Raw genomic sequence first — 18358 nt, 5'->3', positions numbered from 1 at the left:
CGGTTTCACATGAGAATACTTTTCACTGGCTTCTAGTCTTGCAGTGGTCCATCTTTACTCACTCATTAAGTCTTCTGATCTTGAAATCGGAAGCTTGCAAGAAAGATCTGTCTTGGTGGATGGAGTCAGAAGAGATCCTTATGAGATGGCCTTTTGTTCCCCCTCACCCCAAAGCCATAGTGACCACCGACACCTCCTAGATAGGGTGGAGGGGGGCATTATCTGGGAAAGACGGTCCAAGGCACTTGGTCTCCTCAAGAGGCTGACTTGTACATCAGTGTCGTGGAGATGAGAGCAGTGCTCCTAGCATTGCTAGCATTGCAAGCCATTCGGAATGCTCTTCCTCTGGAATCGGTTGCAGTCCAATTAGACAACATGTCGGTAGTCTGGTACATCAGCGAACAAGGGGGAACCAAGTCCTAGCCCCTCTGTCGGGAAGTGCTCAGAGTTTGGCAATGGACGATATTATCCAACCTCTTTCTTTTGGCAATGCACATCCTAGGGAGCTCCAACGTGATGGCGGACAAGTTGAGCAGGCACATCTTATTGCCGCATAAGTGGTTATCTAAATCCCAAAGTGGCAAAACAAATATTTTGACGATGGGGCGAGCCTTGCTGTGACCTATTTGACTCCCCAGTAAACAAGAAGTGCAGCTCATACTTTGCCCTACTGTCTCCACAGGGAGAGTTACCGAGAGACACTCTCCTCCTAGATTGGCCCCCAGGTCTCCTTTATACATTTCCTTCCATTTCTCTCATTCCCCTTTTTCTGAAGAAAACCCAGAGGTTGCGATCCAGAGTAATCCTCATTGCCTCATTCTGGCTCAGGCAAGTTTGGTTCATCAACCTTGGATTCTGGACCCAGTTCCAGATCTTTTGTCACACCCGAAACATCACTCTCTCAAGCTCACGGCTTAGTTCCTCCAATTCCATTAGTCACCAGGAAATCTAATATCACTTGTCTGAAAAATTCTTCTGGCTTCTCATAGACCATCCGCCAGGAAATTGTATTCCAGCAAATGGAAAAGATTTTCTGTCTGGGCTTCTAAGAATAATTTGGATCCTGTCTCAACCCCAGTTGAAAAAAAGTAGATTTTCTGGTGAACCTCTTCAACCAGGGAGTGGCTGCTGCATCAACCGTTAGTTACCTTAGCAGCCATCTCTAATTTTCACAGTGATTACGATGACCAATCCCTAATTTCCCATTGCTTATGCAAAGTGTTTCTTAAGGGAATATTACGTATCAAACTTCCATTCAATGATCCATTATGCCCATAAGATCTTGCATTCATTTTGCAATATTTAGCATTCTCTCCCTTTGAGCCAGCTGCTACTTGTCATCTCAGGTTTCTTTTTTAGAAAAAACTCTTTTAGTGGCCATTACTTCTGCCAGAAGGGTTTCAGAAATACAGGCACTTTGTGCGAAACTGCCATCATAATCTTCCATAAAGACAGTGTGTCCTTGAGAACTAATCCTTCATTACTTCCTAGGGTGGTCTCCAACTCAAACATCAATCAGTTCATTCATTTACCAATTTTCTTTACACATTTCTCAAACAAAAGCAAATACTGTCTACATCTGTTAGATGTCCACAGACAGCTGGGATTTTATCTTGACAGGACTAAAGTTTGTAGAACTTCAGATGCCTCCTTTTCAGGACCAAGGGTAGGTAAACCTGTTTCTAAGTTGACCCTATCAAAATGGCTAAGAGATCGCATTACAGCTGTATAATACCTGCACCTGTAAGGGCTCACTCAACGAGATCTAGTGCCATTTCAGCTGTTTTTCATTCTAAGGCCTCTCTGGATGAAATATGTGCGGCCACAATTTGGGCAACATCTATTGGATATGGTCTCCAGGGGAAGAGCATCCTTTGGCTCTGTGGTTCTCAGGAATATCTTTCCATAAGGCCACCCAGGATATTGGTAACTGGGGACTCTGTCCCAACTGTCAAAAGTAAACAAAGATTGACATAATCAGATAAAGAAGTTATATACTCACCATAACATTCCATCTGTGTTGTCTATCTTCATTCTTGACATCCCACCCTCCTTTCCCCCCTCCTTTGAAATTTCTGGAGGCTCATACCATTGTCCTGGGCTGGCATTAGGGCATTTACCTTTGACATGGCTTCCTCCCATTTATTATATATACTTCATGTTGCTGTAATTTGCAAACTCGATCTGAGGTAACATACACAGGGGCATTGTGGGTAGAGGCTTGGCTCAAGAGTTTGTGGTTGGCGCAAGCTGTATAACAGCCAAGCCAGTTCCAATGATCGAACCAATTCCCAACTGTCAAGAATGAACAAAGATCGACAACACAGATGGAACGTTATGTGAGTACATAACTTCTTTTGTTTTATTGTTGTATAAAAGTGCCATCAGATCGCTAACGTCTTTCTAATAATTTTAACACCAAACGAAAGCAAGGATATGGTAACATTAAGTGTAATGATCGTAAGTAGAAGTGAGTAGCAAGTGTTAAAAAAGATTCGTTTGAAGCAAAACAAGGTTATAAATTGAAACAAATAGCCCTCAGTAGATCTCAAGTTCTGTTTTCTACTGCAGGACAGTAGATTTTATTCCTTTCGTCTAGGAAGACATTTGTTTTAGAGAGTGATATTTTGAATCTTGAAGTAAAGCTTAGCGGTTAAGTACAGCCAGACAAGCAAGCTGCATTTTTTTTGCATCATTCCTTTGTGCAGCTTCGTGCTACCTTTTGCATGCAGACAATTGTGCCTGGTGAGTCCACTCCAACCTAGTTATCAAAGTGTCTAAAAGCAAATAGATATCTCAGTCAATCTTTAACACATGTTTGCTTTGTTCATATTTCATTTTGTTAACACATTTGCATAAAACTATTTCCTTTTCATGTAAATGTTGAAAAACATTTAATGATTTGTTTAGCAGCTTTCCTCTGTAAAAGTCTTGACACTAGGTTTAACAAGGTTTACCAAAAGGTTATTGTAGTTATTTTTTTTATTTCTTAGTTTTAGAGAAACTGAATGTGAAAAAGAAAAACATACAAGATAAGAATATGTAATTTTGTGTCCAGTTTTTATTAGTGTGTGGTGTTTGTATTAGACTCTGGTGAAAATAGTTCCATTTAGCTGAAAAGGGAGGAATTTTGTATTCCTAATCCATGGCAAACATATAATCTAATAAGTACTTAAAGTCAAATGGGTATCATTTTAAAACTTTTTTTGCATGTGGATCACTTACCATTTGTACCATGACAGATGTCCTTATAGTGCCGTGATAGTTTTTCTTTTTTTTTTTCATTTTGTTTCTGTCCCTGTTTTACTACATCCTTTGTAATTTCATGTTTTTCCATACCTTGATGTCTGCTAATTTTTGTGATTGATGATGCCAAGGTAGGGCTAGCAGGAAGATGTGTCCACAGACCCTGACAGACTTCCACTCAAGCAAAACATGTCTCCATTTAAGTCTCTGGCCACATCCCATGCTAAACCTTCTGACATTACTAGGATGTTCATGGATTTTTTTGAGCTATGGTTTAGTAAGAAGTGAAGAAAGATTTTTATTTAAAAAATACCCAAGTAAATTAGGAGTAGCAGGCCTGAAAATACATTCTTTCACTTAAATAACTGTATGTCGTGACACATACCTTAGGTGTATAAAATCATTTGAAACCATTTTTTTTTCTTTTTGTTGTACACTGCATTATCTTTGGGGTACCAGCCAAATACAGTAGTTTGACACAGTGATTTAACAACTACTGTTTGAATAGGTTTATGCTTTTAATAGTCTTTCAGCTTTGTTAGTTTCTTGTTTTGCTGTTGTATGTTGTAATTACCTAGCACAGCAGAAAAGGATTTGTGTCAGTGGAGGTGGTAGGAGATGCCAGTATTTTGGAAGTCCTCTGCCCAAGGTTTACATACTGATTTTTTTTATTTGTTTTTTGTTGACAAGGTAGGTACCCTAGGTCTGTGTAATTACTTTCCCCTGAGTGTATCATATGTGCTTTATAACCATTATCAACCAAGATATTTGATAAATTATATATAGAACACTCTTGAGTACTGAGTAACTAGTCAGTTGCTGATGGAATCTTCTGCTTTTTTCAGGCCCCACAGTGCTGGAAGTATTTAACACTTTGCTGAAACATTTGCGCATGAGTGTGGACTTTGAACTGAGTGATAGGCGCAGTTCTTCAGGAAGTGCTACTGTGAATGCTAACTCAAAAGAAAGTGATGAGAGAATTGTGCAAAATGCAATCATTCAAACAATTGGTAAGCAAATTTTTAAATGTCAGTTATAAGATTTGTATATGCGATAGCTTGATGCCATGGTGTAAGATTGACAGATAAGCATTATCTGAGGGCACATTTAGTACAGATACAAGCATTACCATTTTTTAAGCTTGCAGGCATGTGAAATATGAAGGAACTCAGTGGTGTACCATCAAAAAGTCATCAGTAAACTTTGATTTTTTTTTTTTTTTTTAATATTTTCATTTTTTTATTCAGTACATCCATTTCAGGACTACTTGCAACCCATAGCCTCTCCTGTCATTTATTAGGCACAGAGCAGAGAAGTTAATCATGCACTTTATGCCAGTCTATTGGAGAGCCCCCACCACCACCAACACACACACATACCCATATGCTCCTAAGGGCATTTTAAAAGATTACCAATTCACCTATGTCTGTAGTGTGAGAGAAAACTTGAAGCATCCTACAAAAGCTTGGATGGACAGGAGGAGGAAATGCAGACTGTGCACAGAAGTTGTCTCACTCAGGAATTGAGCCGGCTAACTACAAAATGTGAGGTAGTATCATACTGCCCCTTTAAATGTTTTAAGTGTAAAAGCAGTAAGCCAATCAGTTAATTGTGTCTTACATGTAGGTCTGTGAACTCTTGTTTTCATTTCTCTCCCTTTTACTCCGCTCCATTCCTAGATCAAGAAAGCGTTATAGTGTATGTCTGTGACATTTTAAAGAAAGAGAAAGTCCTAAGTAATAATGTTGCACATGATTGCTGAGAAGACTAGGTTTTCAACTGTTTTCTATTGCTGAGCAAGCTGAAGCTTTGGTCATTATGCCTTTGTCATTATCTGTCTCCATCTTGCTTTGTTAAGGGAAATTTGAGACAGATATTCCTCAATGTAGTTGTCTGAGTTATATAACAAGTAATCTGAGCAATGAATTTAAGAAGATGGGATTCTCTGTTATTGAACTAGGAAATGTTGGGTTAGATATCCATATCCTTCCATGCTCCGTGAGTTCATCTGTATTATTTAAAGCCTTTCTTCAGAAGCTTATGATCCTGATATAAAGGACCCTTTTTTTGGATCCTTAGTTGGACGTCTGTGTCAATGAACACTTGCTGTACTGTCAAGACTTAGAGTCGTATATGGGGAGTGCACTGATGAACAGGTATTTTAATTTTAACTCGATGTGTAATTAGTGAATTCGATATGCAACAGGATTACATGTGTATCTAATTTCTATGGGCGCAAAAATGAAATAAAACCCAGTTTTTATAAACATGTTACCCTAGCCATAAAATAAAGTCTAGTAAAACACTGAAACTGGGGTCTAGAATCTTCCAGGGTTGGGATCCATAAGAATTTGCTGTGTAGCTGTACTGCATTCACTCTGCAACAAAAGTAGTTGTGCATACAACAGCTGGGTGCATTGTGCTGATGAGCAACCTTTGCAGCTGTCTTGTGATATTCTCAATGAAAGTTCTATGACATTCAGCTGCGAAGCACAGTTCTTTTCTTACACAAGAGCAGAGCAATGCAAACTGCCAGGGATGTGTAGTGGCACACCTATACATATGGTATTGTGATACCTACAAATGGCAGTACCATGAACTACTTGGAGATAAGTAGATCAGATCTCACACTATTGCAGAGTAGAGCAGAATGCTGTTATGACTTGGTAATATGTTCTGCAGCACAGTAGCTTAAAGAGCCACAAAAAAGTTCATTTGAAGTATATTGTTTAACACTGGGTGAAAGATTTGTTGCCACCCTCATCAGGAATGAAGTGGATTGGAAAAAAGGGCGTAAAAGACCGTAAGAAAAGATAGCAATAGAGAAAGCTATGAGAACACATAGGAGAGTGCAGGGTAGGGGAGGGTAAGGCAGGATAATTTTCTAGACTGGGATAGATCCCCTTTTTCATATAAATTGAAAAAGCATGAGTGGTGTGGCAAGCAAAATAAGGGATAATGGTATGGAAAGAGGTAAGAGAGAGTGTGGGGGCAAACAGACAAATATGAACTAGCACAGACACAGACAATGGTGGATGTACTCACACAAGGTTGGGATGTTAAGGGATGTATAAATGCATAAAGAGGGTTAGCAAATGGTGATGGAGGGTTAAACTGTGTACAAGGCATGGGACATTATAGTAGCAGGGGGGGCTGACACCACGCAAGGGATAATGTGAGCTGCTGGCTGACAATAGCTTGGTGAAAACCATCACGACTGATGATGTGGACACGAAGTAAATTAGGCAGTATGGTTGTTTGAGAACATGTGTGTGGGAAGTTTGTTATAATTACATCAGTTAGAAAGGAGTTAGTGTTCTTGGGGATGCTGTTGTTGGATGTTTAATCAATTGATAGAGGTTGTGCTTGTAATTAGGCACCCTCTTTCAGCCCTAGCCAATTCAGATTAAGGTCTGCTAGAGTAATGAGTTTGTTTCCCATATTTATTTAAAAAAAAATCTAGATAATAGATACTAGTCATACAAGGTTAGTGAGGTAAGAGGTAGAATATGTATCAGAGCAATTTTTATCTTTAAGGCTTTTCCAAAAGTAATTTCAACCATAAGCCAGTTTGGGTTAGTCGTCTTGAAATGAATTACTTTCAAAAAGTGTACCTTAATTTTTAGTGTTATTCTTGATCATTAATAGGGCACTTGCCCATCCCAATTCTTGGTCTGTTATTTAAAAACGGTAATGATTATCTGGTACTTACGTATTATCACAACCACATTTTTATGGTCACGAAAATGGCATACTACAAGTCAGTCAAGGGCATTTAAGACTCAGAAATGCTCCTCAAAGTGTTTTCTACTGTCGCATTACATTGCTTAACTATCAGGAGCACACTAAGCTGTATATATACACAGGGAGTTTCTGTTGGCAGTTACAGAATGTAATCATATGTGATGTAGCACTGCTGCCATTACCTGTCATCACAAGCACCTTGCAAAGCTGCCAGCATTCTTCCCGTTATTTTTTATTTCCTTTCACCTTTACTGTGTACCTCGAGCAAGGCTGACCATAAGTCAGATGACAGGAACCTAATTCAACATACCAACATTAGTAGAGAGCAGGAAAGGAAGGACATAGTGGCAAAGTAACAGCCACACACACTTTCCTTGGGGTGCAGTCCTTCAAGGAGATGAAGTCTGAAAAGGAATGCATGCCGTTATTTACTGACAGCAGTACACGTTGATGAGTCGGCACAGTTACTTTTCATGAAGTCTTTCATCCCTTCTGCTATGCGTTTCTTTAACAATAAATCGCATGTGTTAAATTTTACCCACACAATATAGGGCGACTGTGTTAAACTTGCTCTTACACCCTGTTTACAACCTTCAGAAATCAACTCGTACGATAACAGCCATGACAGTTTTTCTAAGCATCTGTAATGCACACAAATCAGGAAGAGGATTTTTTAATTTGCTGGTCTTCCTGAAGGTAATCCACACTTTTTACTGAGCAATAAGGACTTTCAGTAACACTTTACAGTGTTGCATGACCTTTAACTTGAAGTATGCTATTTTCGCAACCGCGACAATGTGGTTGCGATAATATGTAAATACCGATTATCCCTTATGAAACTTGACACAATAAATGTCTTCTTACAATGATTTGGAGAGGGCCAGTACGGTGGAACTGTGTTGAGATCCAATAGTTTAGAGTTGACTACTTGTTTATGCTGTTCAGGTTTAATGACAATGTGGTGTGGAGTGGTTAGTATTGTGTGGCATTTGGGAAACAGGGTGTTGCTCAATATCACCTCCAAAAATCAGAAGTAATGTGGTTATGAAGGGCAGAATAAGTATACTGTTGGCTAGATACTTATACTGTATAAGTAGGAAAAATATACACTGCACAATTTTAGGACAGGTAATAACTACATATTAGATGAGGAATTGTGTTGTGTATGTATTTTTCTATGCCTTTATGTGTGGTTAGTGGGTGTAGTGGTAGTAGGATGTTGCTACATAGTGAGAGATTCAAAGCACTGAAGTCAGGAATTAAGTATAAGATAAGATGGTATTTGTGGGTGCTTGAATGTTACTTACCAAATAAAGTAGGAATATGCAAGAGGCAAAGATAGCGGAATAGCCTATGACTGGGATATATGAGAGACTGTGCCTAGGTCTATGAATGGGAAAAGACCACAACATCAAGAGTTTTGTAAGTTGCATTTTAGCAATGAGAAGACTGCTTTACGAAAGGATATAATTAAAAAAGTGTAATAGCTGAGGATTAATGCAGATTTACAAATATTTGGCTGGTCATTGTAGAGTGAATAGTGACGAGTAATGTGGAATTGTAAAAGGGAAGGTGATTGATATGGTTATTAATTTAAAAATAGTTAGCACTCAGCAAATAACCTTTAGTTTAGTATGGCAACACTGGAAAGATGAATTAAGGTATATATGCAAATGCAGTTTTAAGAGGGTATTGAGTAGGTGGAAAAAAGTGGGCATGGAATGGATATACAAGTTGCAGGATATGTGGAGAGGGCAGGAGGGGACCAAAGTGGAGTTCATCTCTGATGTCAACATGAGCTAATCAGTTTGCACATGCACACATCTGACCCACCTCAGCTGTTCAGTGGAACAGCCAGTAAATGGAGGTTAGTCACAAGTTCAACTATTCTTAAATTATAAACAGCAAAAGGAAGGAAACAAATAAACAAAACACTGACAAGGTAAAATAATAAGCAAATTAAATTAAGTCACAATATTAAGCTGTGAAGTTTGCTAAAACAGTGTTTCTGACAGACTCAGTGACAAATGTGGGAACTGAACAATAAGAGCCACGATTGTTTAGCAGTAGTTGTCACTAACAAATTAAAAAAAAAAAAGTTTTTAAGAGTAACATTAGCTTAAGCAGAGTTTTTTCCATATGCCTTTCCTTGTAAAGTCCTCACAGAAAATATGGAGGTGTTTGAGATATACTCAGAAAGACTGATGCAGATTGTTGTTCCTGGGGACAATATTGGAATGTGCTGCCTTTAAAAAAAGACTAATCCAAAGGCTGCACATAAGGCAACATTGTACTATTACATGACTATTTTAAGCAACATCATGCCATAAAATCGTGCAAGTGGCAAAATAGGTAACAAGTTTAGAGTGCTTAAATACTAGGTTTACAATATGAGGGTTATTACCATTTAACTGGAGAACTTGACAGTTCATAGCTGAAGGTTAGGACATCTAAAACAGAGAATTTGATATAATTGTACAGTGACAATTCTGCTCCCTTAACTAACAGTTAACAGAGCAACACTATCAACTGTACCTGTTTGGTGGCAAACATATATTATCGTTTGTCTTGCTGCATAAACAGCAATGAAGTAATAAGCAGTACTTATAATTTCTACTTAATACAAATGTAGCATATTGTAAGTCAGTAAACTAGTTTTAAGAAAGAAAAAACAGTAACATTAAACAACTGCAGTTATCAAAGTGATACCTGCAGAGTGATCCTGTCTATGGAAAAGAGACATGTAACCTATTATTAAGGGAGGCATCATAGATGTGCTATATCTATACCTTATAATAGAATATTGTTCGGAATACTAATTCAAAAGAAAACTAGAACTTTCACCTCCAGTGTTAGTGTGAGCCAGTCAGTCTGTACATGCTTAGATCCAACCAACCTCTCCTGCTCAGTGGAAGAAGCCCATACCGCTCAACATCTTAATGCAAACAATCTGGACAAAGCTTGACAAAATGGGGTACAAATAGGGACATATTTTAAATATTGCTCTTATAAACTTAGTTGTCAGAGTAGCAGGATTTGTTTTAATATGCATTTTCTGAAGGATATGTAATCTGAATGTCAAATATATGTCATTATTTAGTGACTTCAATCCTGAGATCATCCCAGTGATTTGCCAGGAAAAAAGAGGAACAGGCCAAAAATCTGGATATTCTATGAAATCTGTACAGTTGAGAGGTGTGGGAAGAGCCAGTAAATGGAACATAACTTAACAGGCTCAACTATATTAAATTACTGAACACTGACAGGGCAGAATATTTTGCAGAACAGGAATAGCACTAAATTAAGTCACATCGTTAAGCTGTGAAGTTAAGTTTCATGAGGTGACGAGGATTGAAGAACAAAGAGCAAAAAATGTAGGTAGCTAGTGGTTGCAGAATATATCAGGATAAAAAGGGCAGGCACTAAGAAAAAAATTTAAGAGGAAATGAGAAATTTGGAAGTACACCTACAAAGGCATTGGCTAGGACTTGCCACTGTAATTCTCTTTGCTCCAATAATAATTGCCATGGTCCACCTCTAATGCTTTCTTTAACCTGCTCTATCACAAGAAATAAGAAGGAATGCCCAGGAATTTCAATTACATGCTTTGCTAGTGCACTATTACAATCTTGCTTATATATGCTGTACTGATGTTCATAAATTCGTTGCTTCAGTTGTCTTTCGGTTTTTATTTTATTTTTTTTTATTTTTATTTTACATTTGTTGATCGGGATAATCCGACTGGATGCATGTCTATTTTCAGCGGAGGCCCGGGGAGAAAAGCTCCAAGGGTAAGTAAATAAATAGCATTACATAATACCAGCATTACATATTACAAACAGACTATTTACAGTGATTACATAAGTAAGCAAGTTAAACAAGTTCCACAGGTTAGAGTTAATCCCGAGCGTAAGTCAGGATTAAATAAAATTACACAGTAAACTGGTTAACAGATTTTTACACATTCTAGAGAGAGTTAACCAGGCCTGATACATTGACATAGCCAGTTAAGTGCCAAATGTTGTTTGAGTCCAGTTTTAAATTGACCTACGGTAGAAAGTAAGGTAATATCAGCTGGAAGAGAGTTCCAGGGTCTACTTATAGAGTTTGCAAAGAGAGTCACCGGCTGTATATATTATAGGGGGTGATAATATTTTTAAGTGCAGGAGTATTGTCCGGATTATAGAGGATTTTATAGGCCATAATCAGTTGATTATACTGGATTAGGCTGGGTAGTTCAAGCCACCCACGCTGATTTAGATTGATGCAATGATGTGTCCTAAATGGCAGCCCAGTGGCAAACCTGGCAATGTGGTTGTAGCAAATTGAGAGTTTAAGGACAGTCTTGTTTAAATTTGAGAGTAGAGGGGATGCATGCAGAAGGGTTGAAAGAAGGTGAGAGCGAGCTTTGGCAATTTTAGCTGGAGGGGTTAGGAAGGCTTTTATTCTGTAAAGTGACCCTAGTTTTTTATTGATAGTTTGGTTAACATGTAGGTCGAATTTTAGATTATTATGTATGATGACATCTAATAGTTTTGTAGAGGGGTCAGGGGAGATTATTGTGCCATCATTTGAATTTATGGTAAAGTTGAAAGCGGTAGACCTGCGTGTTGGTGAAAATAACAGCATTTTAGTTTTTTTGGGATTTAGGATCAGGTGACGTTCAGAAAGCCAGTTTTCTGTTGTATTAAAGGTGGTCTGGGTAGCTGACCATAACTCTATTGAAGATGTGGCCGAGCAAATCAGAGTAGAGTCATCAGCATATTGGATGCAGCTGACTTTTGGGATGACAGTATAAAGGTCGTTAATGAAGATGGAGAACAGCAAGGGCCCTAGTCTAGAGCCTTGTGGTACTCCAAGGGTGTTAGGTAGAAGATTAGAGAGTTTGTTCTGCCAGAGGACAGCCTACTGTCAACCATTCAGGTAGGATTGAAACCATTGAAGGGCTCTAGTATCTAGACAGAATGTTTGCAGGGTGTGGATTAAAAGTTGGTGATCAAGATCCAAGAAGAGGGCTGAGGATATATAATTATTGTTGCGATTATGGTTTATGGTGTTGGTAAAGGCTAGGAGGGCTGAAGTAGTGCTGTGATGAGGATGGAAGCCATGCTGAGTGTCTGCCATAAGGTGATTCTGGATTAGGTGGTGCATGAGTAGTCTATGAATACATTTTTCCATAATCTTTGCAAGTGGAGAGAATATAGCTATTGGCCTATAATTGGAGAATTCAGTAGAGCTGCCTTCTTTGCGAAGTGGGATTACATAGGCTATTTTCCATATGGTGGGAATTTTAGCTTCTACTATGGTTCGAATGATTAGTATTGAGATGGGGTAAGCAATAGCATCAGCTGATTTTTGTAGGTACTCGGCAGGGAGTTGATCAGCAGAAAGTGTAGTGGGTTTTAATTTTTTGATCAAGGTACGGATAAGTGAAGTGGCGACTGGTTGGAAGGTGAACGCAAGTAGGTTTCTCGGGGTGGTACTTTCAGGACCAGGGGAGCTAGGAGGTAGTTGGCTAGCTAGGGCTTGAATTGTCTCAGTAAGGAATTGGTTAAAACTGTCAGAAACATCTTCAGGGGTTTTATCAATAGTAGCAGCAGGGATTGGGGTTGAAGTTTGTCCAGGATGTAGTAGATTATTTAAACCTGCCCAAAACTTCTGAGGGTTATTTTGATTTACTATCTGTAAATTACAGTAGTATTGTTTTTTTGTCTTGTAAAATGGATTTTTTAGTTTCGTTCCTGGATTGCCTGTATTTAATGGATCTTGGGGGTCTTTAGAAGAACGCCATAAAGTCCATGCTTTGTTTCTAAGGGTAATTTTGAGTTTAGACTCTCTAGAAAGCCATGGCGCAGTTTTTGCCTTTGTTCTCTTTGAACGAACAGGTGCATGCAAATCAAGGATCTCAAGGAATTTGTTGTTAAAGTATGCTACTGCTTCCTCTAAGGGGAGGTGTTTTAGAACAGACCAGTTACATGAGTTAAGTTCTTGTTGGAATTTGGCAGGGTCAAAGTTTTTATTGTTTCTAACCTTTCTGAGTAAGGGTTGTTGGGAATTAATGGCTTTGTGCTTAATTACATATGTGAGAAGGTGATTGCTTAGGCCATCAGGGAGGGTACTAGAGGTGTACAGTTGGGGGTGACTATTTATGAGTACCCAGTCAAATATGCTTTCTTTTTGGTTGGGTTTACCTATCCTGGTAGGGCGGATATGATTTGTGTAAATGCATGCATGTTAATGTGGGTGGTTGGGGATTCTGAGGAACAGGTGCCCCAGTCTATGTTAAAGTCTCCAAGTAGTAGGGTTTCTTGGGGGTAGTGACATGATAGCCAGTGCAGGATATCTTCAAGTGTAGATAGTGTTACCTGGGGGAATGTACATACAGATGATATTAATGCATTTATTTTTATTAAGTTGCAATTTGGTGGCAAGAATCTCTGAGTTATTCATCTGAGGTGGTTGTATTACATCTATGGTGACATTCAACTCAGATTTATAGAGTACAGCTACCCCACCCCCCTTCCTGGAAGCACGATCCAGCCTGTGTATGTTGTACCCAGGTGGTAACACTTCATTGTCTGTAGTGTTAGGTTTTAACCAGGTTTCAGATAAACAGAGAATCTCAGGGGAGTGGACATCCAGAAGTGCATGCAGTTCATGTACCTTGTTATTAATGCTTCTAATATTGAGATGACAGGCTAGGAGAGAGTTAGTTGGCCTATTAATTGTAGGTTTGTAGCTTAGATTGCAAGTAGAAGGGGGTATGTGTATCTGAAGTGGGTGGGGTGAATATCACCACCAAGTATTAGGTTAAGTCTATACTTGGTGATGAACTTCAGGAATTTGTTTATTAGTGTGTGGTAGTGTTTGGATCTAATGTGCCTGGGGTTAAGATGTTGATAGACTGAACAAGATGTTGGACAGGACCTGGTACTGTAAGTATGGTTGAAGGTGGGAGGATTTACAGCTGGGGTGATAGTATGGCCTTTCGGGACCTGAAATCCTGTGAGAAACTGGTTTTCATACAAGGTAAGGAGGTATGGTGCAAACAAAAGGGGTAGTAAAGAGTAGTATATCATTATTTGTGATTCAGCTAGTGAGTTAAGAACTGTTTTACCTGGTGATGCAACACCAGAAGATAAGAGTGGTGAGGTAAAGGTACTGAAAGGGGGATGGGAGAATGCCAGATGAAAGCTAATAGGTGCTATTAAAATGTAGGTAGAAGAATGGGGGGGGGATTATCCCAGATGAAAGCAGATAGGATCTAGAAAGCAGGGGAGTGGCTATAGTACTTTAAATTTAGAGGTACTGGCGGCGGGAGGGAATTGGGGGCAGGGAGGGGAGCGAAGAGAGCCCGAGTGTAGCGAGGCTATTGCAGTTTACAAGGTTTCCTAAGGTGTCCTAAAGCTACAAGGTAAGTACTATAGCTCTTAATGTAAGAGTCAGTTTACTTAAGTTACAGGGGAAGGAGGCAAACACTCAAGTAGAAAAAAAAGCCCTATGGCTGACCAAAATGGTGACCTGCTTAATTACACAGCACTGTAAGTGAAAGCTTAACAAATGCTTTTTTGTGTGCAACCTACTCTGCTTAAATGCTGAGAGAAACTGATTTTGTTATGGTGACCAATTGCAGTCCTGTAGACTCCGTTTTGTAGGTAAATGTGTAGAGTTCAACTAGGAAAAGAGAAAAGCAGAGATTCTAGGGTAAGCATGAAGGCGACGGCAGGCAGTTATTTTATAATAATGCATTCAGAAAGGTTTGAGGGTGGGGGGGTAAAGTAGCACACTTCAGAATGAACTAAGATTTATAGCTAAGAAACCTAAGCAAGAGAGCAATGCAGTAAATAAACACTTGCCAGATTTTTAAGATATACCAGAAAAACTAAATCAACTGTTCACAATTGTACAGCTGGAAAATTGCCAGTAAAAGCACTTCAGGTATAGCTAGCCCAAGTTATTCAGGTCATAAAAGCACTTCTTCAATGTGTGTGTGCAATTTAAACATTAAAAACACATGCAGCAAGTAAGAGGTCTGATTATACGCTTTCTCTAGGTACAGGTTCAGTTTAAACACAAATATTACCACAGAAATTCAGTAAAGTCGCTAGCTACTTATAGAGCCTCTGCAAAAAAATAGAGCAGTCTGTGCAGAATCAGAATTGAGCAGCAGGTCATTCAGTTACACAAAAAAACAGTAAAAGATCCATACAATGAAGAAACTTACACTAAGTCACACTAGGTCAGCCAAGTGGGGAAGAGAGAGGGAAATCCTAAGCACCTAGATTTGAAAATGATGCCTGTACTTAATTGTAGCAGTTTAACCTGTTTGAGAAAAGAGGGGAATGGGGGAAAAGAGAAGGCAGTAGGAGTGATTAAAGGGAATACCCTGATTGACTCAAGACACCACACCAGAGGTAAGTTGAATGTAAGGGCCTAAAATCTGCACTCAGCGCTTTAATGTTATTTACACTCAGCACTTTAATTTTAATGTTACTTGCACTCAGCACTGTAATTTCACTTATGTTTAGCAGGTAAGACAGACCAACAGTATACAATTTTGGGAATTTTTTACAAGGGTTACTTGTTCAAATGTCAGGCTATTGCAGTTTACAAGGTTTCCTAAAGCTGTAAGGTAAGTATTATAGCCCTTAATGTAAGGGTCAGTTTACTTAAGTTACAGGGGAAGGAGGCAAACACTCAAGTAGAAAAAAGAGCACTATGGCTAACCAAAATGGTTACCTGCTTAATTACACAGCACTGTAAGTGAAAGCTTAACAAATGCTTTTTGTGTGCAAACTACTCTGCTTAACTGCTGAGAGAAACTGATTTTGTTATGGTGACCAATTGCAGTCCTGTAGATTCCGTTTCCTAGGTAAATGTAGAGTTCAAACTAAGTCACACCAGGTCAGCCAAGGGGGGAAGAGAGAGGGAAATCCTAAGCACCTAGATTTGAAAAAAAAAAAACCCGTTTTCCTATATAAAACCGTGGACAGCTTTGGCAGTCAGCTAATGGCAATTATTACTGGAGCAAAGAGAATTATGGTGGCAACTCCTAACCAATGCTTATATGTACCCAGGTTTAAATGAGTCGTGTTCCTTAAAATGTTTATTAAGAATAAAATCTTTAGAAAGACGTTAACTTAACTCACTGTTTTACCTTGTCTTGGTGACAGGTTTTTAAGTTTTTCATACTCTAGTTAAATGTATTTTATATATTTAGAGAGGGTGTTTATTTATATAAACATAACATATATATATATATATATATATATATATATATATATATATATATATATATACACACACACATATTATGTTTTAGTTATGTGTAGTGTTTCTTTAATTATGAATTGATGATGTGATGATGTCACTGTTGGTGGTTTATTTAAACCAAGAAAGTTTTTTCTTTCATGTCTTTTGTCTGAAGAAGGTCGTACATTGTTATGCCCTAAAGCGCTAACAATAAATTTGGAAGGTCTGGTATACCACGTTGCCTTTTTGTTTGTTCTCTGCAGTTTGGTTTTGGTTTTATGATATTGGTGTTTGGAACTGTCCTTAACTAAAGCCCCGGTTCCAACTGAAGAAAAGCAACCCCAAAGCATGATACTGCCACCGCCATGCTTCACCGTGGGGATGGTGTTCTTCTGGTGATGCAAAGTGTTGTTTTTGAGCCAAGCGTACCTTTTGGAATTGTGGCCAAAAAGTTCAACCTTGGTCTCATCAGACCATAACACATTTTCCCTACATGCTTTTGGGAGATTTGATGTATTGTTTTGCAAATTTTAGCTGGACCTGGATGTTTTTCTGTGTATGAAAAGGCTTCCGTCTTGCAACCCAACCCCATAGTGTAAACATATGGAGAATACCAAAGATTGTTGTCACATGTAGTACATAACCAGTACTTGCCAGAAATTCCGGCACCTCCTTCAGTGTTGCTGTATGTCTCTTGGCAGCCTCCCTGACCAGTTTTTGTCTTTTCATCAATTTTGGAGGGACTTGCAGTTCTTTGCAACATCACTGTTGTCCCATATTTTCTACACTTTTTGATGACTGTCTTCACTGTGTTCCATGGTATACCCAATGCTGTGGAAATTTTTTTTTTGTACCCTTCTCCTGACTGATACCTTTCAACAATGAGATCCCTTTGATACTTTGTAAGCTCTCTCTACGAACCTTGGCTTTTGTTGTAGCAGGCAACTGAGTAAATGTCAGGAAAAACCCTACTTGTACAGCTGAACTTTATTTGGGGTTAATCAGAGTCTCTTTAATTGCTGTCAGGTATGTACCCAAGAAGACTGAATTCTGTAATTAAATCAAAAGGTGCTTCAACAAAGTATTAGTTTGAAGGTGTGCACACACAACAAAGTATTAGGTTAAGGGTGTGCACACTTATGCAACCAGCATATTGTACGTTTTTTATATTTTTCCCCTAACAGATTTGTTTGTTTTTCAATTGAATTGAATTGAACAGGGATCACATTAAAGGTGGGAAAAGTTTTGAAATGATTTATTGTCGTCTTTTTTTATATCACAAAAACCTGGCATTTTAACAGGAGTGTGTAAACTTTTTATGTCCACTGTATATGAGAATTTAGGTTTCCAGGCCAGGAGTGTAACTCAGCAAGATGGGTAAAAATTGTCAGTCTGTCTGTAGCCAGCAGGGCACAGTTTCTCAAGAAGGTGGTACCTAGCACTGCAAATGGTTATATGAGAAAACATGGAGACCAGGCTTAAATCAGCACAGCAGGTTACACAGACAAAGTGGAAGCCACTGGTTTTAGCACAATGTTTTTAGATTAAATGTTTCTACTGCTGCAAAGTAAGATATGTATGGTTTACATTTCCACAATGACAGTGTGAAGAAAAATTGGCAAAAACACAAAAAAGGAAGCAGCGAGGACACAAAAACCCTATTTATTCCGAATGTTGTAAGCGCTTTCGTCAGTGATAATCCACCAACTTCTTCAGACAATTTTAAAATCACAACATACTGCATCTTAAATAGTGCTGAATCACATAATTAATTAAAGTACATTGTTTATAATTAAAGATTTACCATCATGAATACAACTTGCTTTAAATTAAAAACTAGAATAAAAATAAAAATAGCAGTATTAAAACTTCTAAACTACACAGCCAACCCAGAAATAAATGATTAAATATGATGTAAATCAACCTACAACTTATGTACCAAAGCATATGGCCAAAGTTTTCATGTGTATGAAAACAAACATATAAATCCAATAGTACACATAAAAAACTGACCTTAAATTCATACTAACAAAATACCAAAGACTAAATCAATTTTTGGTGTTGAGAAATACATACAAAGATATGCAAGAGAGAATTCATTAAATGTATAAGTAAT

General features: G+C 38.4%; 1 protein-coding gene across 1 annotated transcript in view; it reads left to right on the top strand.

The window, feature by feature from the left end:
* Positions 1–18358, top strand: part of EFR3A (EFR3 homolog A) — a 2300516-nt gene that overhangs the window by 1157027 nt on the left and 1125131 nt on the right. Inside the window, exon 11 of the mRNA XM_044066245.1 lies at positions 4092–4256. Coding sequence (XP_043922180.1) covers positions 4092–4256 — 165 coding nt within the window. The remainder of the gene's footprint in view (positions 1–4091; positions 4257–18358) is intronic.

This window comes from Protopterus annectens, chromosome 3.part1, assembly GCF_019279795.1.
Source record: "Protopterus annectens isolate FY-2018-M chromosome 3.part1, PAN1.0, whole genome shotgun sequence".
NCBI classification, from domain to species: domain Eukaryota; kingdom Metazoa; phylum Chordata; order Ceratodontiformes; family Protopteridae; genus Protopterus; species Protopterus annectens.
This window is presented reverse-complemented; position numbering and strand designations above follow the sequence as displayed.